This window comes from Melanaphis sacchari, unplaced genomic scaffold, assembly GCF_002803265.2.
Source record: "Melanaphis sacchari strain LSU unplaced genomic scaffold, SCAv2.0 Contig0_pilon_pilon, whole genome shotgun sequence".
Taxonomy (NCBI): domain Eukaryota; kingdom Metazoa; phylum Arthropoda; class Insecta; order Hemiptera; family Aphididae; genus Melanaphis; species Melanaphis sacchari.
The window spans coordinates 15,835,668-15,862,667 of NW_020270366.1; the positions used below are offsets into that span (position 1 = coordinate 15,835,668).

Genomic DNA, 27,000 nt, shown 5'->3' on the forward strand with positions numbered 1-27,000 from the left:
GAATAATTCTGGATAGTCTTTATATTATATATTTTATTTACATTTTATTTTAATTATTGTGTAATTAAAATAAAATATTAAAAGATGAAACTATTACATTTATTGTAATTATTTTACTGACAACAGACACATCGTGAACATTTATAGACAACGTATGACTGTCGTTCCAAACAATTATGGTGTCTATCAAAACCAAAAAAAAAATGTTAAAAATCAAATTATTATAATAGACATACGTACATTGTGTATCTATATTATTATTTATATATAAATTATGACATATACTACAGTTTCACTACACTAATGGTGATCGGGTTTTAAAATATATCAAAACTCGTATAAGGAATAGCGGTTTAAATACGATCATCGTCAATACTATATCTTGTGCGCGCGTATCTATATGAACAAGCATAATGTATTTTACAAACATAAAAATCAAAATAACATTTTTTTTTAAATTATTTTCATTGATATAATGTCAAGCACGGTATCACATAGTTTGAAAGTATTGGCATCCGTATACCTAATTTTTAATAAGAAATTATTTGACCGTGTTCTTGGCAGATTAAAGCATCAAGTATAAACTTTTTAAACAAAAACTTCAATAAAAAGTTTCGCTGCAAGTACTTTATGATTTTTTTCAAATATTATTTTAAGATAAGTTCAACGATATAATATAATGTATTTTTCAATTTTTTTTCCCCGTCGTGGTCGTATTTTTCTTCTCGCTCCGATATACAATTTATCTATCGCGTTTACTCCACCGTCGACTTGTAACTCGATTGTGATTTTCTGCGACATATTTTTCTATTTGGCTGTCACTTATCGATAATACTCACTTGCGACTTAAAGTACCTATACGTATTATATAAATATACCTCCTGGTTTATAAATCACTATATCTGTTTACTGTACATAATTCGTAAAATAAACGTTTCTTATATGTATACTAAATATCGTATACAAACCATGGAGGTCGAATGAAATAAAAATAAAAAAATTGAAGCATCGACAAATTTTAGTTATCTGATTCTAAAAAAACGAAACTCTTAGAGGAGAACATAATATTATTCTACTTTGCAAAAATATCGATAGGATATAATACGCGTATTATAATAAAAATAAATTGATGGCGTTTGACACACCACCATGAGAGTAATAACTTACATCGGTTCACTCATCCAAACAATATATTATTATTTATCGTGTAAAAACAGTATTATAATATTTTACATTCTTGTGTTTTTTGCATATAATATGTAAAACCACAGAAAAAACGGAAAAAGTTGCGTTATAGATTCGGTGGTTTGGCAGAGAATTGACGTCGCGTTTACCACTATTCGTAAAATGAATATCGACCACTTTGGGGGTAAGATATGAAGTACATAACTTTTAATTGGTATGGTTTTAAGTTCATCAAAAATCTTATCTTTTAAATAATTTTCAATTTATTCCCGAGGGAATAAATAAGTCCTACGCCAAAAAAAAAAATTTAAAAAAGTACTATCTGCAATACTATTATTAGTTCTCAAAGCGGATTATGGTGTTGAAAGTTTTTTTTTTAGAATACGATAGTTGAAGACCAAAGATTATAATCAGAAGAGATTCAGATGAATTCTCATACCCCCCCCCCCCCAAATATAGCCTTGGTTATAACTATTGTACATATTTTTTTAATAATATTAATATCTATTATGTATTATATTTTAAATCCATTAACCGGGGTGTTCTATAGGCAATTTCGATACATATTTGTGTAGGAGGCTTTATAAAATATTTTGTTCGTCTGAGGCTCCGACAAAAAACCAAATAAACGATTTCAATCATTATATGAACGGTTATTGTTATTTTTGTTTGTGTTTTTGAAATCGGTATGATATGAATAATTCGCACCGTCAAAAACACACTATTATAACCGCGCTACATTTATCCTGGTCTCATGTTATTCACAAATCGTGTGTATTTGTTTGGTTTTCGTCGACTGTACATTCAGTTCACGGGCACACGGCGAATCGTTATTAAATGTTTATTCCGATGATAGAAAAAATATACGCCCAGGAAAAATGTATACAGAAAATAAAATGTCCGATAACGCATCAAAACTCACTATAAATATATTTACATATAATAAATACGGTGAACGGAAAATACGTGTTTGACGTCAAATTGGCTGAGCCCATAGAACGCGCATTTTTCAAATAAAAAAAATAATAAAAATAAGAAAAAAAGCAATTTGTCGCCCAAAAACTAACCGTCGAGCCGTACAATCTGGTGGCATGTTATTACACTCGTTCTCCTCCTGTTTCCGTCTATTTCTCAATCTACGTCTTTCATCTCATGATTGTACACATACAATGTATATATATATATGAAATATTACGTGTGACGCACGGCGCGCGTTATTGTATGGTGTAAGCAAATGCAGTACAGCGCAGCAGAGATTAGGTGACACGTGTTCGTAGCGACCCAGGCCCAAAAGTTTTTGCACCGGCCGAAATAGAAGCCGAGCGACGATTATACGTCGTCGCCAGCGGCGGCTGTAGCGAAGTCAGCATGACACGTACGCGCGCGTAAGGCACTATATTGTACCTACACCTGACCCGGGTGCGCATATGTATATAGTTGCATTATTGTGCATCGATCGCGTGGTCTTAGCTGCGTTCGTATTGTAATGAGTTAAAATGATGAAAAATGATAAAAAATGAAAATCGCTTTTTCTAATGCGGCCTACCGAAGATGGTACGCACGCTCTACCCACATTATTAAAAAAATATGATTTGTGTGTGTGTTTGTGTATGTGTGTCTGTGTTTAGAAATATTCAATTATTGTATTCGTTTGAAGACGGTATATACCTGTCGTTTTACGCGTGCGTGTGGATTTTTATGCGTGTATTTTTGTCCGCTCGCGCGTGTATGTATGTATGTGTGTGTGTGTGTATATATTTTTGCGTGTGCGTACACCTCGCTTCGGAGACGTTTACGATCGATAACAATAAGGGTTAATGCTGCGGCAAAGCTGGCAGAAGGAAGACGTGTCTGCGTCAGCCCTTATATTTATATATTGTATAATAATAATTATTGTTCTCTCTTGCACGTATCTTTTTTTCGTTACTACACCGGTACACTCCAAGATATACATTATAATGTGTGCGCGAACGTTACGTGTATTATAACTACTCGTGTTATGAATTATAAATATGCATTAAAGTTTATAAACGTATTTTTTACTTATGGGCGAAACCATTATATTACAGGCCTGGCTACAACGTTTCCCCATACAGATCAGGTATACGTACACAGAAATCTGAATTTCCGTACCTCCGTCTCCATTTTTCTAACTATGTAATATATCACTCCGAGACCAGAAAACAGGGTCCTATGACGTTTGTTCATAATCTAAAATCAAATTATATAGCCGAATACCAAACGTGATATAGGTTCCTATACACGACACAATAATAAAGTTGGCTTGCTACTGCACCGTTCCGTGTCGTATCGTGTCGTGTCGTGTCGTGTCATGTCGTGTCCCGTATATTTAATTTGTAGGTAAAAAATTCCTGTAACACATTACCTACGAGTTGAATAATATATTAAATTCAACCCTATGAAACATGGTATAATGAGAACTGTGCTTAATACTTTAAAATATAACTAAAATACAATATAAATTGAATAAAATTCAAAATATACAACTCTTAAATAATTTTACTTTATTCTATTATTTTCTATTATAATTAGGTATATCAAAATATTCATTAACCTATAACGTAAACATGGATATATAATCTTAAGAAATTAACAATAGTATTGCGGGCATTTAAATCTATTAGTATTAGTAATAAGGCAGCTAATCAGTATGATGATTTCATTATCTTGTGTAATGTAATTCAATTTAACACTAAGAACGACGAATGGTATTACATTCAACAAAAACAATGGTCGGTAAAGTAATGAAAGTGTAACCTAAACCTAATACTATTATGTCTTGTTTGAAGTTCCTGCGAGGCAAACGTTATAAAATAAGAGTTTCTATATTTTTTTTTATTTTTTATCTCACTAACCCAATTTAACCATGAAATATGAGAACGTAAATTAACAGTTCAAGTATAAAAATAATCCATAGACTTTTAAAACACGTTTTTGTTTATTTTTCATCAATCGCAGTTTATTTTATTTATCTACCCAACGTAACGAATCTAACGAAAAAAAAATATTTAACACGCGTACACAATTTATCGTCAACGCACTTTTTGAACCCACAGTTGAGAGCGTCGTTAGGACAACATAATTTAAAGAAAAGAAAAATCGCTGATATCTCCATGAGAGCCACTCACGTCGATAGTTGCAGTCGCTGACCGTGCATTAAAATTACGCGTATACCTTATAATATGGATATGTAAAAAAATCGGTGTATAATATTTGTTATGCTATATTAATTATATTGTTAGCCGAGAGAAAGGTAAGCTAGTCGAGAATGCAACTGAAAGTATAATGTAACAAATATTTTATACTCATATATATATATTATAACAATATTATCATTGCAGTCATCGTCTGTCCGTCGAGTGTTGCTGCGAAGGGAAGGAAAATGGTCTCATATCTATATAATATATTATATCATGTATTTACGTTCGCCAATTCCGATAAGTACTTTATGTATTTCTATAATACAGTATTCTTATGAATAGTAATACAATATACTTACGAGTTATAACTTATTACTTTTATACCGCTGTACATATCTAACCTAACCTATTTATAATAATATATGCTGCAATGCAAGATTTTGACAACGTTTTTTGTTGTACTAAACTTAATTACTAGTATTATTATTATTTTTTTTTTTTTTTTTGGAATTTTGTTCAGCTTAATGATTATCAACAAGATAGCTTAAGGTATAGTAAATATTAAATTAAATAAACAACAATAAGAATAAAACTGCGACTTTCGTATCATAATTATTATATAATTAAGTACCGACATAATTTTGCGAAATATCGCCATGCCATCAGAATTTCGGTCATATAACGAACATATTAATATTCAAGCCATAGTGTTCTACAATTTGTTGCGGTTACAAAATTATTGCACTAGGTTTTTGTCCTCGACTGTTTCCAAAGTCAGCGACCGCGCGATAACGACAAAACGCAAAAATAATATTATTATACCTCCGTAAATTATTGTAAACGGCCGCATACCGCCGATTCTCAAGCATCTGCGCGTACCAACACGTTTCGGTGGAAAGTTTTCAGCGAAAGGCGCCGGTCTAAAGTTTTTGCCGATTAACGTCCGACTAACATACAATAATAATAATAATATTAACAACAACATATAAACCTATACAAGATATACCTACCTGAATCAGGTGTATGTGCGCGGAAGCGTTTATGCGTTCGTTGAGTATATGTTTCTGTCGTTTTTCCTTCTATTTTCGTTCGGATGACGTCAGTTTAATGATAGCACTTAGTATATGTATGTGTACACAGTTACCGAATAATACAATGTTTATTTATTATGAGTACATAGGCTCGTCTATCTCGAAAATTTATGGGACACGCGTTATTGTCTGCCTGCCCTGAACTAACTTATACGTTCCCCCGTATCCTGGCGATTTCAAATCAATTCATACAGCACTGTGATATTATATGTATTTTGACTTTAAAATAACGTTAATTTCCGTGCACAAATTTAGGTGTAAAGCATGTTTGTGCCACGTACGCGCATCACACTATTATATGCCAACGAATTTTCTCGTGAATAATTAACAATTTTAACGATACTCGAACCAAGTTTGCCGTATAAATAATATAACATTATACGTATATGCGTATATGTGTTCAGTGATATAATACGATAACGGCGAGTTGAGAAGTCCCATATAAAACCGTCGGACACTCTGTTCACCCTTATTATGTGCATATCCGTACGCTTATTAAATAGTTAGACTCTGTCACGATCAAAGTTTATATTGACAACATTAACAACATATAGTATTAAATATATTCCTGAGTCTGTATATCACTTTTAATTCGCCATTTTTTTAAAACGCCTTATCGTTGTTATTTCCTTGCTATTGTAAACCATCACACTTTGTAGGCACGAACGACATAAACAGTTGTACATAGCGCTCATAATATTTGGACTAGTATACATTTTGTTTTAATATTTTGTCCATCCGGATTATATATCAATAAATCATAATATCCACCAGGAAGTCCCCGCCGTGTCACAGTTATTTTGTTTTATTTTTTATTTTTTCTAGCTAATGGTCTTACGATGCACATAATTAATACGGACATGGAATAATATTTTTTGTATTAGTTATTGGTTGAGGCATATAACACGCTGTTTATCGTGTCGGAAAAATTAATTAAATTTGTCTCTTTGTTTTAATATGGACGGGCGAGTATAATCATCCAACAAATTCTACATTTATATTATATTTTATTATATAGCAATATATTGAGACAATTCTCTACGTTCGTAAACTGTGTCATTCCTTTGCAGTGCGGCGCAGTAGGGAGTCAGATTAGAGGGCGAGCCCGGTAACGTGAAGTGGATGGTCAACACTAGTTTATCTGTAACACAAATACATATAACCACTATAATAACCGTTATACATCGGCATTTAACATTTATTGTTTTCGTTAAATGTTATACATTCTCCACATGAATCAATAAAGTAACTCGTAACAAATATCAAATTAATGAACTTATAACTTCCTATTGATTATTATAATTATGTTAACTTTTCGCTGCTATGATATCAGACTATATATTTAGAATTTCAAATAAAATATAATTATATGATCATAACACAGTGTTTTAAAAGTGTCAATTTCATGCATAAAAATAAGAGATATTTATTACGGTATTTCTTTTTGTTGAAATAATTCCATATTTCTAGTATTTTCAAAGAAATGTGATTTTTTTTTTTTTTTAAGAAAAAAAGTAAGAGAAAAGGCGGCACCCTCGACAAAAATTGAAATTAAATGACCAGTTGTTTTATTATGGTGCATCAAGTCGCTATGACAACACACACACACGAAACGCTTAAACACACACATTGGAGATACTGCTATTAATGTTACATATATGAATGTGTGAGTTTAAGTGGGTTATTCAGTAATAACTATTAAAAACAAATACTAGTTTTATGTGTGACGTCTTTATTTTTTCGTAAATATATCGGTCTGCGATAGAGATACTTGGTGACTATCCAAGTAAACAAAAAAATTGTATAGTTTGGCACAAAACCGACTATAAAAGTATATAAACAATGTAAGTTTTTTCTTTTCTCATTTGGTACATTTTAGTATCGTATTAAAAGCTATAATGATAATGATAGCACTTTCATTTTGATAATATAAACCCGTCAGTACTATTTTTGAGATCTATTTTATTCAAACATATCATTGACAAAAATCTTCACTCAATATTTCACATAGAAATTCCCGCATATCCAGATACCTTTTTTTGTCAAGTTCTTTAGATTTTAGATGATAAAAGTTTTAAAAAAATCTCTATTTTATTATTGTTAGCATCTATAGTATAAATTCTATACAATGAGAAAGAAAACACTCGTTTATGAACTATAGGTATTCTCTATTTGGCAAAATCGATAGAATGTTTTAAAATTGATCGTATGAATCAAAGTAATATTATAATAAAATCTAAAATAACAAAAAAAAATAATTCATACACCGAGTTTAATTTGTTTTTTTCTGTATTTACTTATGTTTGATAAATTTATTTATTTTTATGGAAGTAATAATATTACTTCAGAGCGTTTTTAGCTATATTGTTAGAACTATATGGGTGTATAACTAAAGTATGTATCTACTTAAATATTATAAAAAAAATACAATATGCATTAAAAATATATATTACACTAGTGTACCATAATATGAAAAAAAATATAAATTACTTACAACAATTTTCAACCAAGAATGTATACTATATACCGAATCGTTTATTAAATAACTTGCTGAATAAACAATAATTCAAAAAATTAATGTTATACACGTTTATATTATTATATATAAAACGATCTTGTTCGTTGTTCTGCGTGTTAATTATTAAAGGACGATGAAACAAAAACTAAGGAAGTCATCTTAATTCTAATTAATGACATCGGGAAAAGACATTTAGTATGTCTTTTCTAGTTAATGGAAATATTTTGTTCAAACTAACATTTGAAAAAAAAATATTCATGTATATACGACGACTAAGTATACACAATACGAATAATGGGGTTTCAATTTTAAAACACATTTTATACAGGCACATAATTCATTTTGGATTATCAAAACACAAAAATACGATAAAAAAAATGAGAGAAAACAATTTCAGATAAACGGAGGGTAGTTTGAGTAGTTCCCGTTTATTTTTTTATTAAAAAAAATTTTGAATTATATACCAATATATATTCTTGTCCTCTATTTAAGAATTTATGAAGTTTGCGAGAACTATTAAAATTTAATGCTTGTGTTAACCAAAGTCAAAAATAAAATAAAAAACCTCATTTAATTGATCATAAAAAATACTAATTAAACAAATACATCTTTTATCTATAGACCTGTATATTTTTATTATTTAACAATTTATAAACTTAACTTGAATTTAAAATATTCAAATTAAACTAAACATAATAATAAAATTTCCCAAACAACTAAATTATATCTTCAAAGTATATTATTATAATTTATTCATAATATTATGAATATTCGCAGAACATTAGAGCAGCACCAGAATATTTACATTCACATTACTTTTTCTGTAAAAGTAGAAATATATTTCTATGATATTTAACGTTCATATAATAATTCCGTGAGAAATATAATTTTTAATTTTAACGTTGACACAAGAAATATATATTATTAAATCATTCCACAATTAATATATTTTCACTACAACATCATCAATAATCCATTATGAATAATAATATTTTAAATTGATGTTTTAAAAAATAATTTAAATAAGTATTTTGGGTATAACAATATAATTTTAAAATTGTTTATTGAAATAATGTTTTTACTTTACGGTAGTTATTATCATGGCGTGCTACAACCTATGCTGACAGCCCACAATAAAACATCGCAAATGTTAAAATTTTGGTTATCTGTTTATTAAGAATATTGTGAATTAACGTATACATTTTGTAAGATAAACTATATGATAATTCACAATTTTTTAGAATATTCGCTTTCTTCAACTAAAAACCGTACACGATAAGTTAATGTTGCCTTGAAAAAAAAGCGAACTATAGCTCAATAATATTGATTGTCATTAGTCACGTAACTAATAATAATATTTTTACCTGTCAAACTGTCTTTGACAAAATATGCAAAGAATAAAATAATCGATGAGCACCGACAACGATGATAAAAAAAAGCACTATTGTTTTAAATTATGAGCGAAGCGTTTTATGGCTTAACGGTTATGTAGTACCTAATTTTTTTTTTTTTTATGTTTATTTGAATAAAATAAGATATCATAAACTTTCATATATCTCTTCGATCGATTTTCGGGACCCAAAATAAAATTCGTTAATGAACTATTTTTTTTCCCCATTCCGATAGTTTTTGATAAAATTACAAACCACCGAAAAACTTCGTCTAACTTTGCTATAAGCCGTTTTAAATTAATTTCTCGGTATTAATTGTTTTTGTAGAAAATTAAAATCGAACAAAGAGGTTCTAAATTTAAATCGATTATTTATGTAATCACCGTATTATAGTATAAAACTCTAAAAAATTTAATAATTTAAATAATTTTCAAAAACTACATTTTACATTACCTTCATGACTTTATAAACGAAAAAACAAACAACATATTTTATAATATTTTTGATGAAACATAACAATAACAATTTATTGTACGACTATACAATATATTTAGTACATATATATTGTAGGTATACATGTTTATATAATATGATTATATGATAGATTAAAACATAATTTTTAGAATTTAACATACATAATTCCTATTTACTATAATAAAACCTAATAATTATTATTCGATGGTACAGCTCAATTAAACTGTCACTGCAGCGGTATTGTTTGGAGTTAACATTGATCGTACGCCTCTTCTTGATTCAAATCGACAACGTTGTAATAATGATATAATAATTGCATTATTCTGTTTAATTTTTATATAATAATATTATAATACACCCGTTTTTCCTATGCAGTCGATCGACATAAATGAACCAAAATATGTCTGTTAATGGAATTATTGTTTATCATCCGAGTATCTAAAACAAGATTTTTTTTTATCGATATTATAATGAAAATGTTTTATTTCGTTTTAAAATCATAACCGTGTTATTTGTATATTTAATGTCAAGTATACATAAATTTTATTTACTTTTTTTTATTTTTTTGATTTTGAGAATAGGTTTTTTACAGGACAGGTAAACTCAATGTGTCGTGCATTATCAGGCCGTGACCTTTTCAACCCGTTTTATGCGGCTCATAATATATTCATACCCTAAAGGTATTTTTTTAAATAAAAAAATAAAATAAAAAAAATAACTTAATTGATTTGCAAGTAATAACAAATAATTAAACAAATACTTGTATTTATATTTTATTTACACAAATGTTATATTTAAACAAAATTTGTAAACGTTAAATATATATAAGATAATATAATTATTTTTGTTATGCTTTCTCGTAGACAAAAATTATCTACACCATAATTAATAATTCTATTTAAATTAATATTATTATTGTTTTTTTTTTTCGTAGTAATATTCCATTGTTTTGAATCTGTTCCCATTATGGACATATTATTTTGAATTTTGAGCTACAAAGTTTAATGATTTGTTGGAGGGCGATTATTAATTAAAATCCTATTAAATATCTACATTTTTATATTATAGTTACTTTCATCAATATCTTTATTTTCCTAACAACATTAAAACTATCTCTAAAACATAATGAATTTAACTGATGATAGAACAACAAACAATTGTAATACAATTTATTTTATCACTAACCGTCAAAGAATTTTGAGTTTTTATTACACTTTAACAACCAATTATTCGCAAATTGAAACATAATACGATATATGTTTTCTTATAACATCAATGCAATAAAAAAATAGTATGTAAAACAAATAAATAATAATGGCTACTAAATAAAGTGTAAACCGACAGAAGTCAATTTATCTAGAGTATATTTTCTCATGTGAATGAAAAACTTTTAGTTTAAATCAAGGTAAAGAATTTTTAGTTATTTATTAACAAAATGAATAGATATATTATAGTGTATACATAAACAATTAAACTTAGTTAACTCGAAGTTAAGAAGATCGGAAAAAAGTTCGAATTATCCAAGAATACGAGTTATCCAAATTGAAAATGTTTGAAACAGTACAAAATATATTAATTCCTATATATTTATTATGAATAAAATAATGTAATAAAAAATATTTACTGTGTATTTATAAATGAATTATGTATTCGTAATTTTAAAGAGGTATGTACCTATAAATAAAAATGAGGTTAGAAAATTATTTCAAAAAGGTATTTATTTTTGTTTGAGTTTTGCTATTGATCGCAGCGTTTGTAATGAATCGTTTTAAACTATTTATCGGAAACGATAACACTAATGAGTAATAACCTTATTTTCGATATTAAAATATATACATAGATACACGAGGGAAGTATCACAATTTTATAATATTAATAAAACTCAAAACTTCGAGTTATACACGAAAATATTCGAGTTAAACAAGATTTTTTTACATTGTTATAATAGGAAATTCTAAAGATTGGAGTAAAAGTTCGAGGTATCGACAATTTCGAGTTAAAGAAGCTCGAGATAACCAAGCTCGACTGTAGATGTTAGATTGGTATTTTCAATTAAACATAAGGTCATTTTTTGCTTTTCACTAGTGACCTTTCTCGATAAAAGTCTGAAAACACCGTATTTTTAGTTCTGTAGATAAATAATGGATTTAATAGAACTGAGAAACAACGAACCCATCAGCGTCCGTGAATAAAAGATTAATAATGGAATATTAAGACGACTTGAAAAAAAATAAAATGAAAATATCACGCCGTCAACGAAAGCAGACTCTCTGTAGGTTTATATAGTTAACTAAAAAGATCGTCTATATTATTATGTACGATAAACAGAACTGTCTTAGATAATAAAACAAGCAGCGGGAAAACGTCCCATAGAGATTTGCCATCGCCAGCTCAATCCGTTAAAAAAACTAGGAGTGGGATAAATGCCTGTATCTGCTTTTGGGTCTGTGTATGCGTTCCCCTTAACGACGCCATGGTTTTTAAACCTCTGGATCCTTTAGTGCTGTTGTTATTTTTTTTATTTTTTTTTATTCCTTTCTGTTTTTTTTTTTTTATTTTACTCGACTCACTATTATATACCGGATCAGAATTTCAAACAGGACACGATTTTGTCCTACTCTCGACAATCGTTGACGAAAAAATTCCACACAGAACACTTCGAAAATAAGACCAGGCTGTTTAAAATACATCTAATTTCTTTTCCTCTTTTATTATTTTTTTTTTTTTTTTTTTAAACCTTCAAACCCTTCACTGTTAACCACCCCCATTTAAGAAATGAAAAAAAAACCGAAAAAACCTCGTTACTCTGATTCAACTATTTTTACATTATATACATGTGTTAGGGTAAACAATTTTCCATTGTAAGATATTAATTTTCTCAATCAATTTTAAAAATTTCTTCTTATTATTAAATTCTAAATTAAAACTACTCAAACAAATTACCCTAATTTCACTAATACATGCACATTTCACTTACAATTAGTCAATTTGCTAATATTTTTTTATTGAAGTACATGCAATTATTTGAATAAATTGTAAATATTCTTTTAAACTAAAAAAATTAATTTTCAGATAATTTTTCTTGGTATGCTATCGTCCAAATACCGAGCGTATTAAACCACTAGTTTATTATTTATAAACTTTGAAGTTTTGTTAAAAACAAGAAGTTAAATGTATGGGAAATAATAATTATATACCAAGAAAATGTCCGTAAAAAAACCATCAGTTTAACGTTCGATATCTATTTATATCTCAAAATTCTTGAAAAAAATACTTCAGCTGAATTATAATATATTACTACGATTAATAAATAAAAATAAGTACCCACAAGACTTCAAAATTCTCCTAATAATAAATGTAATATAGTAATTAATTCCAATATTTTTATAAGTAAAACGCCTATTCACTTTAAATATTATGCAAACTTACGTTTGTATATATATATATATAATAATTTCTCAACGTAATACATAAATTATGAACAAAGTACAGAATTCTAAAATCTTTACTTAAGGTATTTTACTACATTTTGGCTTTTAACGCTCGCTAATCCGATGTCATAATATATTATAATAAATGGTATTTGGGATTATGCAATTCGCGCGATAGAAATATCATAAAACAAAATATGTAGATAAGAATTTATGGCGTTTTAATTACATATACATCGGCTGCGACAAAAATTTATTTCGGGACTACGCAAATAACACCACTTTATATAGGTGTGCGGCTTGTAACGACTATGGTTAGTTACCAAACACGAAAAATAATCGATAAAAGTGAACAAAAAAAGAATACTGAATAACAGCAAGTTTGCATGTGGTTAAAATTAAACTAAAATATAATATTAAAATATACAGTTTATACATACTACTATACAATTTGCTATAAACTTTATACATACATTATATATACGTATTAAAGAGTGGTAGCGTATTGGGTGGCCAGCAACAGTTTGTTTTTTTTTTTATAGCGGACAAACTTTTTTTTCCCGAAGCTAAAAATTCGACTCCGGATGAAAAACTTATAAGCCTGAGAAAAAAACAAAATATGGTTCAATAAAGATTTTCTGTCAAATGCAATTCACTCATAAATATCTGTGCACTTATATCGGTGCAGCAGTGAATTATTTCCTTTTTTTCTTATTTTTTCCTTTCGTTCAGGAAATCCACCCAATTATTTCACATAAGTCAATACTACTATCCGCACCCAATTACATCGCTTACCACTCGAGGAAATAATAATCAAACATATATTTCGTATTACCACTAACAACGTTTTTATATTATATACATATATGTGAGTGTATGTGTGCTTGTATTATAATGTAACGAAACGTTATTATGTATCAGTAGTTTACGTAGTTAACAATATATCTTATATATAGGTAAATATATATTATATCGGTATTACATGGTATTATTTTTTTTTTCTTACAGAATGGAAGAGGAAGCGGAGAAAACATTAATAGAGCAAATGGGTAAGTACAAAATAATAATAATAACAATATGAGTAACTAACTCTAGTATAGTACAAAGGTCAAGGGGTTTATACGTCTTGGAAGTTAATACACGTCACGTGTATACGGAATATAGAAATTGGAAGACAAACATTAAAAGGGAAACTAAACGTCATCGTTTTCATTATAATTATTACTACTTTTGTGTAAGTGTATGAGCGAAACACGAACGAGAGTGAGATTAAATAATAATGCGATGTATGCAGCATTGAGAAGACGTAGTTAGTAGACAATATAATATTTTATAGTGATGATGTAAATGATTTCAGTGCTGTTATTCCATACCTATCACAACCACTGTAGACGCTGAGTATTTACCTACGCGTCCTGTATATGCACTTTAAAGAGTTTATAAGTACATTTTAACCCGAGATTTCATCTGTGTGCGTATTTTTACCACCCCACTCGTGTATCCGTCGTATCCGGCTGTCTCTCGTGGTATGATGGTTTTAAAGAGCTTTGTAGAGGTTCGGTCAATTGAATTTTCGTGTCCCGCATTTCTGTGTATGTGCGTACACATCCGCGGATGAAAAGGAAAATATAATAGCGACAAGAGCGTGTGGTGTATACGGTACATAGCTGGGTGTAATCCGTAAGTGGCAAGTGCACTTCTACATCACGACGAGGAGTGGCGAACGACGGCGACCTGTCTGATAACAAACTTTCGATTGGTGTAGTGAGTAGAGTTTGCACCGGGAGAAAAGCAGAGGGGATGAAATGTCATTTTATGTTTATTTATCGGATGACAACACTGAAAGCCATCGTCGTCTTTGACGGTACCTATATATATATATTATATATACGATGTAACGATGTACATGATAAAAGTAAACATATGGAGTCCTGTCGAGCAATATACCTACTATACAAGCAGTGATTGAGTTTGTACTGAGTGGGGTTGGAGATATGGACTACTTCTTCTCGTTTAATTACGAGGCAAACTTCTACCTCTCCCGATTTAAAACAACATTAAAGTCATTAAATTATGACATAATGACGTGTGCAAAATTCTAATGTATACGAATTGAGTCTCATACCTGAACGAGGTAAAAATAATTTATTAAATGAGTCCCAATATAAAAAAAAATAGCAATTGTGCTCACAATTGGAAAACGAAAAATATATTAATTGATTATGCGCTTGGGAAAAATAAAATATATCGTTTAATTTTGTAAATTTTTTTTTTTTTTTGTTAGTGTTATATTGTGCATTTCTATAGTTTTAGTTGAAATATAGAATAATATATTAACACTTTTAAATACTGAATTGGTTTATTGATCGAAACTGACCATAGATAACTGATATAGAAAAGATATAATAACTAAAGAAAACGAAATTAAAGAAAAATATCGATATTACAAACTAAACAAATATCAAAAATGAAGTACATAAAAAATGTATTATTTCTATAAAGTTGTATAAAATTAGATTATATTCACGGTCACGACCGGACGCACGCACGGTAATTTGTTGATATTAGTAATATTTGCGTATTTAAATTATATTATTATATTTTAATGAGGGCGACGCCCGTGTAAAGTTCATCTGTTTTATGTGTGTGGGTGGTTCGTCTCTCGTTGTGTGTAGTGAGAAATTATTGGGCAATTTTATAAATTTATATTGTGTTTTGGTACATTTTGTTTTATGTCATTCATTGTATACTTTTATTTTATTATTCATGGTATATTTTAACGATTTACTCACATGTAAGTAAATATTATAAATTATATTAGGTACTATTTATATTTTATACTGGGTACTAAGCACCAATATTATTATATTCTGTCGGCGCTAATCTCATATTATTATTTTGTGAATTGTTTATTATACATTTAAATTAAATTGTAACGGCTCTAATAGCCAATCTTTTATATTTATTGTCGGTGCTAATCATCGTTTTTATACAATTTGTTGAGCCGGAAGGACTAAAGCGTGTTATTATTATAAAGGCTTTAATCGCCAAATGATTGATTTTATTATAATTTTTTATATATTATTGTAGCAGCAAATTTCCTATTTATTATTATTATCGTTGTTAAGCCAAAAGGGCTAATTATTTGTATTTATTTTATGCATCATTATTATATTTTATATTATACTGCTGTGCCGAACAGGCAATATTTTTAATAATATTATTTGAATTTTATATTTATTTTGGTTGTGCCAAACAAGCAAATTATACATTTTCAGTTACCATATTTTGAGTTTTCAGCAGTTTATTTTATATTTATATCCATCGCCACTTAGTTTTTAAGTACCTATTATAGACCGTGCGTCTTGAATTAGGTGGTGCGTGCGATGTATTTAGGTGTTTGGCGCGCGCGTATTATTATTATACGTCGCCGGCCCGTACAATTTCTATTTTTGTCAATTTAAGCATATAAGATGTTTAATGTATTTATTCATTATTATAAACAAATAAATAATACAGTTTATTATTGGCATGCATTAATTATACTCATAATCTTACTCATATAATTTTTCTTACAAACATTGCTAAGCTCATAAAAATGAAATGGAAAATGTTGTTTTTCAATATTTTTTGGGAATCAATATTAACGTATGGACTCGATTAGATTATATTTCAATTTTTCGAAACTCAATTAATATGCATTTGAAAAAAAAAATGAAAACTTAGTTTATATGCAGTTTATAATTTATTCACAATAGTCATTATAATATCTTATCCATTTCCGTCATTAGCTTATTTGTTTTTATCGCGTGTACGCACAATATATTGAATGAAACAATTTTTTACTATCACTCAATTTTTTTATAAAAAATATAGTTTCAATAAACACTCGTGTAACAAGGATTTAGATTAAAACTCACTGTATGCCACTAAGAATTAATTACTGGTTGTTAACTTTCTGGTCTTTGCCGGGCGTCAAATAAACAATAAGTATATGAGTTTATATCAACTAGTTTAAAAATTGTCAATGTTTTTTTAACAAAACCTTACAAAGATGCTTTCGATGATAAAATCTACATAATCTTACTATGTTTTATTTTAGACACCCTGGAGATAATCCGTTTTATAGCAACATCGACAGCATGCCGGATATTCGACCCAGGAGAAAATCTATCCCTCTTGTCTCAGAACTGGTAAGCAAAATATTTAATATTAATATAATATAAATTCATCCTTTTCCCTCATTAAACCTATTGGGAACATAAACTCCCGAAAATTGGATATCAATCGAGTATACGGCGTTTTTGTAAAGTAATAATATTATTATGATTCAACTGAGGAACTAGTGTGTCCGTTGATTTTGGTAGTAAATATTTTTGTACAAATTTTCGCTTATATGTGTATACCATATATCATAATTTCTTCATGTGAAATGGTTTCTCTTATCGTCGTGTTTTTTGCTGTTTTTATGTTTACCTATATATGAATGTACTTTTTTTTGCTATTCCACCGTGTTCTCATCATGTTTCCTTTATAAAATATGTTCTTTAGACTTCTACAAAGATTTTTTTAAGACAATTTCTTCATTTCAAACACTAATCATGAATGATTTAAACATACTTTGACTTTTTATTTTATTTTTTAAAATTATAATTGTATTTTATAAATATTATCATTTATCTAATTTAGATAAGTACTATATTATAATAATAGGCTCAGTTTAAATAGCTGAAACATATAGGACTCATTATTTTTATTTTTTAACATAAACATGTAAACTAACTAATTTGTGTTATATTGTCTGTTGTTTGTGATCTTCACGCATCGATCCAGGTTCTCAAGGTATAGCGTTCTTTTTTTTTTTTTTATTTTTACCATTTATTTAGAGAAAAATATAGAGCACGCTATTAGATCTGGTGACGTGGTTTTTCGTCCATGAAAACACACATTCACTAACACACTAAACACAATACACGTACACACACAAATCACACACTGCTTTAGCACCAAACCATTTTATTTTAACACTAAAATTTAAATTTCTATTTTCTAGAAATTCCAAATATTAAAATTATTTTAGAGGTAGAATAAAATAGCTAAGCAATTGTATCTTTTATATTTTTTTTATGTACCATACACTTTTGCTTAGTTTTTTCTATTAGCTTTGTTTGTTTATATATTTTTATATAATATACATCATACAATATTTTATTTATATTTGTACAGTTTACAGCATTTTCATTAATTAATAATTAACAAATCTATGCATTATATTATTATAGAATTAGACCTAAACGATTTAAATTTTATTTTATATATTTAAACAAAAACCATGCAAAAAAAAAAGACCTATTAAAATGTATTTCATTCAAAAAATAACAAGGTACTTTAATTTTAATATATATATAACGAACTGCTTATACCTAATAATTATATCACACTATTGATATATATATAACAGATTAGATAATTAATTATTTTATTTAATGTATATAATATATATAATTCATAAAAAATGTTTACATTCATTGTAAGAATCACTTTGAATAACATAAAAGGTGTTAAAATGAAATTTTAAATTGATTCTTGCGAGAAAGAATATTTTAGTTTATGACCATAAATAAATGGAAGACTGTATATATTTTATGTAGGAATGTACATTCTACAGTATACACATATTGTATTTTATACATATTTACTGAAATGTCGTAATGAACTTCTTAAGTGCTCAAACTCTATTTCTTGTAATTTATTAGACTTATACGAGCACTATTGATCGGAGTATATAATAATACGTCAACTTTAATTTAACACATCCACTTTATTTCATTAACCTCTAGATAATACTTTAGCATCAATTAAAAAAACATTAACCCTCCCGATAACACTTAAGTACCTAATATATAAAGTGACTATTTTTCTGCTATTTTTATTTTTTAATAATTAATAATGCATGCATTATAATTCTACATACAATTCATTAAATGAAAATTAAATCGTTACTTACATAGAATTAGTTTTAATATTTAACTTATAATATATTTTAGTTTATGTAGACCTATAGACAATTAGTGTTTTTAATTTATTAATTTATATATTATACATACATATATATACATTTTTTTCTATTTTACAACTCTTATCCGGTTTAATATACTGTAGGTGGCTGTGAACACAAAAAAATTACTTATCAATGATGATACAGTTATGTAATAGACATGTGCGTGCAGTTAAAAAGTCGCGTTAATTTAAATATGAAAAAATTAAACATTTGAAATGTTTATCATCCAAACATTTTAAAAAACTAAAATCAAAAATTAAATTTGAAGCAATTATTTCTGCACATGTTTATTAAGTACTTAACACTCAAGTTCCAATATGTTAATATTACTTTGAGCTAAATAGATACTAGATAGTAGTAATATGCTTATCAACGTAAAATATGTTTCGTGATTTCGTTCACAGACATTTAAATTAAATGAGAATTTGCTCGAGAAAACGTGTTTTTAAAATGCCTTAAAAAAATGTGCTGTTTATTACGATCACATAATTTTAAAAATTATAATTATGATTTTCAAATTATTTACATTATTTTTTCATTGTTGAGTTAGTAAAAAATGCCTATACAAGTATTTTCCTCGAGCAAACTCTTGAGTTATACTTTTGTCTGGAATAAGAATGTTTTCAACAATACTTGTATTTTTTTTTTCAAATGATATTATATAATATAAATCTATATAAGTATATTTTAGCACTATAAATATGATGAAAACCTTATTTTTAAGTATATTTTTTAACCGACAAAAAAATATTTAAATTATTGCAGCGTATACCTAATATCAAAGATGCAATAAAATTAATTCAACATTATAATAAGTTTTTATTTTAATGTAGAAGCGTAGTAATAATATGTCAATATTTATCTTAAAATGAAACATTGATGTTCCTGAAAAAAATCCCATCTTAACTCGAAGTTTTTTTCTATGTTGGTGTCATTATTTTCCGTTTATGACTACATAAACAAGAGCGAAATATATACAATAGAAAAGTGTTAAAAAGTTTCTTATAGCATTTATATCTCTTTTGTGAGATATTCTTTACGAATTTAAATTTTTTAACTACTTACATTAATCATCATAACATTCTTATTCCATTTAAGTATTATAGTAATATCAATAATTTGGTGAGTTATAATAAAATCGGTTTATTTAATAGCATCATGGGTATAATTATTAAATAAGTACACGTTATTGCATAAATGCTTAATATTTACGCTTATGGTTACAATAGCTTTATTGCTCACGGTTTTCCCGTTTTTGCATTATTAATTTATTATTGGAATTCTTCTGGGTGTATTTTAGACAATGGCTGCCACAAAAAGAAACGCAGGACTGGCGTCAGGAGTTCCACGTCCAACTCTCAACGACGAAGAGCTGGTTAGTACCAAATTGAACAAATCACTTGTACTTTTTCGTTATTAAAAAATAGTTTGCCAAATGAAAAAATTCCAACGTTTACTTTCTTGTAGTTTTCTTTTTATTCTTATATATTCTTAGACGCGTCTGTTGAAAAGCTGCATCTCTGATAAGTCTGAAACCAAAATAATATTTCTTATTCCAACTTCAAGAAATGTTTTATAAATTAAAAAATAGTATAAAAATGAATTTTTAAATATTTATAAAACTATTACTAACTGCTTGACATAATAAGATAACAAGTATAATATTCCATACTTTATTTTCTAATATTCACCCTCACTATAAGTTAACAGAAATAGTATACATTTCATTTTTTTAATACATTTGTATTAAAATAAATAACACGAGTATTTATTTATTATTTTATTTTTTTATATTATTTTATAATTATTTTTTTCAAGTAAAAAAAAAAAAAAAATTGAAAATAATTACATTATAAGGAAATCATTGCGATTATTTTTAAACCATATATAGATCATATTATCAAAATAAACAGATAACTATATAACCTATCGCTATAATATTTTTATAAAAATTAATACCACGATCTTTCAAAATATTTTAGAAAATGCACGTTTACAAAAAAGCTCTACAAGCTTTAATCTATCCAATATCATCGACTACGCCACATAATTTCGTCTCGTGGACTGCAACTTCACCAACGTATTGTTATGAATGTGAAGGGCTGCTGTGGGGCATCGCCCGACAAGGGGTACGGTGCACTGAATGCGGGGTCAAGTGCCACGAGAAGTGCAAAGAGCTCTTAAACGCCGACTGTTTGCAAAGTAAGTCATAACTTTTAAAAAAGTGACTATTATTTAAACTATTACAAATGTTGCGAGCAGTAATAATAATTGGGCGCCGTGAAAATATTATAAATATTTAACCAACGATATTATAATTAATATTGTAGCAAAAACACAATGAGCTTTGTAATACTATGGCGCGCATTCATTTTATTGAACTGATATTTTCAGCCGATGTATAAAAGTTTTAAAGTGGACATACAATTTTAATTTATTGTGAATTGTTAAAACACCAAAAACAACTTAAATTCTGACAAATTTATCATATTTATATTTCTCACTGCAAAAAAATACCATTTTATTTAATAGTTATACATCAAATAAGTATAATACTTTCATCCCGTACGTTTAAAAACATAGTGAATACTTTTTCAAAAATATCTGAAATTTTATTCAAATTCGCTTTGCAACCTCTGATACATATTTTTATACATCATTTACCATTAACCCACTTTTTTAAGACTCCTGGGAGTATATACCTGATCAAACTTTGAATAGAAATAATTTTAAAAAAAACCGTTCTATTTTTTATTCATAATAAACCAAATGACGTAGAACAATAGACAAAATAAAAATATTTCGACTATAAAAATTTCATACATTTATAGTTTTTGAAATCTTTGTACGAATAAAAATATTTGTCCATACGGTATAATAAAAATTGAAGAAATATAGTTAAAACATTACACATTCGTACAGTAGAAAACCTCATACTATTTCTTATATTATTGAAAACATTAAGACTTATACACATGTATTATTAATTTTTTTACTACCTACAAACAATAGGAGCTGCCGAAAAAAGTTCCAAACACGGTGCCGAAGATAAAGCGATATCAATTATACAAGCAATGAAGGACAGAATGTTACAACGCGAACGAGATCATCCAGAAATTTTTGAACTTATCAGGTTAGTTGACGATTTAATATCAACCACCAAATTTAGTAAATTTATAATAAAATCATAAGAACCTTGAGTGCAATTGTTGTAAACTGCAATTGTAGATATTTCACAGCAGGCTGCATGAATTTCAGTCAATTTAATGTCAACAATCTCCCTAAATAATTTCAATAGGTAGGAATCATCATTTACAAATTTTACCTTGAACATTACTTTAAACTACCTTATTAAAAATATTTCTTAGTAAAATTTATTATTTGTTAATATCCATAAAAATTAAAAATATTTTTCAAAAAGTCGTAATTTTTACAATTATTATGCTATAATTTTTTTTTTTTTTAAATAGGCAATTTATAAAAAAAAAGTGGGTTATCGTGTTATTAATTTCAATCTGTTTTATAATATAAAATTATAAATATTTTTATTTATTCATCAACGAAATAAATTTTCTAAAATATAGTATTTTAAATTTTAACTTGAGCCACAGTGATAGATTTTTTAACAATAAGTTCTATTATCTCTCAAGCTATTATTTTATTTTATTATTTGTCCGAGTATAACAAATACGAATAGTCTTTAAATAAATCGTAACTCGTATAAAAGAAATATATCTACCAACAATGTTGGAACACTCGCACGACGATATCCCCGTAAACGGAAACATATAGCAGTCGTCGGAAATGAATCGAGGTCAAATAGGAGGACATGCGTGACGTAATATATATATAGCACTTATTAAACAGTCGTCTTAAGACAAATGGAACACCGTCAGATTAATTTCAAACTGCTCGTCATCAGACACTTCTATTACGAACAAACTGAATTAACAGATCTACGACTAAATTGAATTCAGTTGAAAAGCTGTTATTGATTTGAGTTAGATAACCGAAATGACAGCATTCACAAGTATGGATGTAATTTGTAATAGTTACAACGATGAAGAAAAAAAATCACTGATTTGTCAAAAAATGACGCCATGTGTTTATACTAAGTGTGTCATCCGTGACTCAAAATTAATGCGAAAACAATTAACAGAGATTCCGGGTCATTAAGAAATGCGCATACAACATTCGGAAGAAGTTCTTGTTTAGTTTAACATAAAACACGCAGTATTGGGTGTGAAAAAATTGGTTGTTATGTGTTTTTTTTAAATTATACGCAGATCAGTGTTTGGCGTGGAGGAGAAAAGCCATCAAGGTCATATTAAAGCGGTGAAACAATCGGTTTTGGATGGTACCTGCAAGTGGTCAGCAAAAATTGCCATCACAGGTTTGTTTAAAAAAAAAAAACGAATTTGACATTATGAGCAGACAACTTCAAAGAGCTTTGTGTGGCAACCTTCATTGTGCTTGGTGTTTAATTTAATGAAATTGGTGTTTTACGTTTTACTATTTTGATATATTTAAACCCTCATGTGTATTTTTTAAGCACGAGATTTTTAATGAAAATTCTTTCAATTAACTATAATTGTGTGTATTGTTAGTTTTAAACTACTTTTGTGCATGGTTTATTGTTTGTTCACTAATAAAAATGTTTGAAATATTTTTACAGACGTTTATATTTTTCCTCGCTTATATTTATGATGCATTCAAAAATATTAAGAAAGAATTTTCATTCATTTAAATCTAAACATTTTCTATTGTTTTGGTTTCTTTCCTCCGGTAAATTTGTGTGTAAATATTTGTTTTTATTGTTTTGGTTTTTGCGTATTTGAAGAACCATGTTTTCTGTGGAACCTGATATGCATATCGATTCCTTGGAGCAAGCGGAAGCTATCGTTCTTGAAGGCACTTCTAAATGGTCGTGCAAAATCGAAATAACAGGTCAGCGGTTAGGTTTTATTAGGGTTCACTTACTCACAGCTTTAGAAGTTGGAATCGATCAAATACTTACTAATATTTAAATTTAAAATCAAACAAATCACATAAATCATCGATATATAGTTAGCAGAAGTAACGACATCTTCCGATAAAAATAACGCTTATTGCATGCATTTATAATTGTATATCGTTTGTATGCACGTGCAAAATATGATGTACATATAGCTTTAGAACGAACCCGTGCTTTAAATCAATGTAACTCATATTTTTGAATAATTATCGATTATAACTTTTAATTTTTATCATAGTAAAATGTGCTCAAGGACTCATTGCAAAAGACAAAAGTGGTACATCAGATCCATACGTAACTGTTCAAGTAGGTAAAGTTAAAAAGAGAACGCGAACTATGCCTCAAGAGCTCAATCCCGTTTGGAATGAAAAATTTTATTTGTAAGTATTTCTTTTTTACCTTTCTTTGTAACTGTATATAATATATTATACATAAAAATATGTTGACATTTTTCAAAATTAATAGCGAGTGCCATAATTCTTCGGATCGTATTAAAGTCAGGGTATGGGACGAGGACAATGACCTGAAATCGAGACTCAGGCAAAAATTAACCAGAGAATCAGATGATTTTTTAGGACAAACTATTATCGAGGTAAACATATATCAAACATTATATTTGTACGAGAGTTTATGAATAAAAAGATAAGTATTTAGGTTCGGACGTTATCGGGTGAAATGGACGTTTGGTACAATCTCGAAAAAAGGACTGATAAATCAGCGGTATCCGGTGCTATTCGATTACATATCAATGTAGAAATCAAAGGAGAGGAAAAAGTCGCTCCTTATCATATCCAATACACGTGTCTTCACGAAAACCTGTTTCACTCGCTGTGTGAAAATAATGCTGGTATAGTCCACCTACCTCAAGCTAAAGGAGAAGATGGGTGGAAGTTGTATTTTGAGTCTCCCGCACAAGATATTGTCGACGAATTCGCAATGAGATATGGCATAGAATCTATTTACCAAGCAATGACGTAGGTTTATTACATGGTAATTTTAAAACTATAATATTAATAGGAATCATTTCGTATTCTAGACACTTTCATTGTCTTTCAACAAAATATTTATGCCCTGGAGTCCCAGCGGTAATGAGTACATTGTTAGCGAATATCAATGCCTACTATGCACACACTACATCCAGTTCCGCCGTTAGCGCGAGCGACCGTTTTGCAGCATCGAATTTTGGAGTAACTATCATTACTGAAAAATATAATGTTGTTTTCAATCATGATTTTCAAATCTTCTTTTTTTTCATTATTTATAGAAAGAAAAATTTGTAAAGCTGCTTGATCAGCTACATAATTCGCTCAGAATAGACTTATCAATGTATAGAAATAACTTTCCGGCATCCAGTCAAGAAAAATTAATGGATCTTAAATCTACTGTCGATTTGTTGACCAGTATTACATTTTTCAGAATGAAGGTAATTTTTTTTTAAACATAATAATAATATTTTAAAGTAGCACAACAGTTATAACATGATTATATTTAGGTACAAGAACTTTCAAGTCCACCAAGAGCTAGTACCGTTGTTAAGGATTGTGTCAAAGCATGTCTAAGGTCAACTTATCAATTTCTATTCGCTAACTGTTATGATTTATACGGCAGAGAATATCAGGTATTTATTTTGATTATCGAAATTAAATGTTAAACATTTGTAATTTTGAGATTTTAGTATAATAATTACACTTATTTTAAATATTAATAATATTACTAATTATACCGTGATCAAATAATTTTAAATTGTATAACATTAAACGCAAGTTATTCAAAAATAAATGTGTGTATTACATTACATAAATTTACTTAGAAATTGTTAATTAAATAAACTATTTTGTTTTTAAGACTGATCCAAATGAAAAAAGAGACGAAGACACAGGACCAAAGTTAGATGATTTAGGCTTTTGGGATAAGCTTGTAGCTCTCGTTGCTTCTGTAATCGAAGAAGATAGAAATAGCTACGCGCCTGTTCTGAGTCAATTTCCAGCAGAGCTCAATATAGGACAGGTAAATTATCTAATAAATTGTTATTTGTATGTTTATATATATACATATATCTAATTACGTATTATTATAACTAAAATATTTTTTACAGTTATCCGCAGCAACAATGTGGAGCTTCTTCGCCGTGGATATGAAGTATGCTCTAGAAGAACACGAAACGCATAGACTTTGTAAAACTTCAGCATACATGAACCTCCATTTCAAAGTAAAATGGCTGTTTACTAATTATGTAAAAGATGCACCACCATACAAAGACGCAATACCCGAGTATCCATCTTGGTTTGAACCGTTTGTAATGCAATGGCTAAATGAAAACGACGATGTGTCTTTAGAATATTTGCACGGAGCTTTTAACAGGGACAAAAAAGATGGGGTAAGGAAGCGTCGTCTTCTTAAACTTTGATCAAAAAGTTTTTTAAACTTTATTTTGTAATTATAGTTTCAAAGAAGTTCAGAGCATGCGTTATTTTCCAACTCAGTGGTAGACGTATTCACTCAGCTTACACAATGTTTTGGAGTTATATCAAAATTAGAATGTCCTGACCCAGAGATATCCAATCGATACATGAAAAGACTTGCTAAAACAATTGTCAAAGTATTATTGGCATACGTAGACATAGTTCAAAAAGAATTTGATGCTAAAGAGCTAGATGAAAGAACTGTAAGTTTA

General features: G+C 28.3%; 1 protein-coding gene across 4 annotated transcripts in view; it reads left to right on the forward strand.

Moving 5' to 3' along the window:
• LOC112601015 (protein unc-13 homolog B) overlaps nt 1-27,000 on the forward strand; it is a 43,923-nt gene that overhangs the window by 12,115 nt on the left and 4,808 nt on the right. The window contains exons 3-18 of one of the 4 annotated variants that reach the window (XM_025348448.1): nt 14,260-14,300; nt 17,354-17,444; nt 18,085-18,093; nt 20,613-20,687; nt 21,295-21,514; nt 22,325-22,445; nt 23,599-23,705; nt 24,565-24,706; nt 24,792-24,918; nt 24,981-25,300; nt 25,363-25,513; nt 25,591-25,749; nt 25,819-25,944; nt 26,172-26,333; nt 26,422-26,703; nt 26,770-26,991. In XM_025348448.1, the coding sequence (XP_025204233.1) occupies nt 14,260-14,300; nt 17,354-17,444; nt 18,085-18,093; nt 20,613-20,687; nt 21,295-21,514; nt 22,325-22,445; nt 23,599-23,705; nt 24,565-24,706; nt 24,792-24,918; nt 24,981-25,300; nt 25,363-25,513; nt 25,591-25,749; nt 25,819-25,944; nt 26,172-26,333; nt 26,422-26,703; nt 26,770-26,991 (2,355 nt within the window). Of the gene's footprint in view, nt 1-14,259; nt 14,301-17,353; nt 17,445-18,084; nt 18,094-20,612; nt 20,688-21,294; nt 21,515-22,324; nt 22,446-23,598; nt 23,706-24,152; nt 24,260-24,564; nt 24,707-24,791; nt 24,919-24,980; nt 25,301-25,362; nt 25,514-25,590; nt 25,750-25,818; nt 25,945-26,171; nt 26,334-26,421; nt 26,704-26,769; nt 26,992-27,000 lie in introns of all 4 variants that reach the window. The other 3 variants (XM_025348529.1, XM_025348609.1, XM_025348683.1) reach the window with 3 other exon arrangements.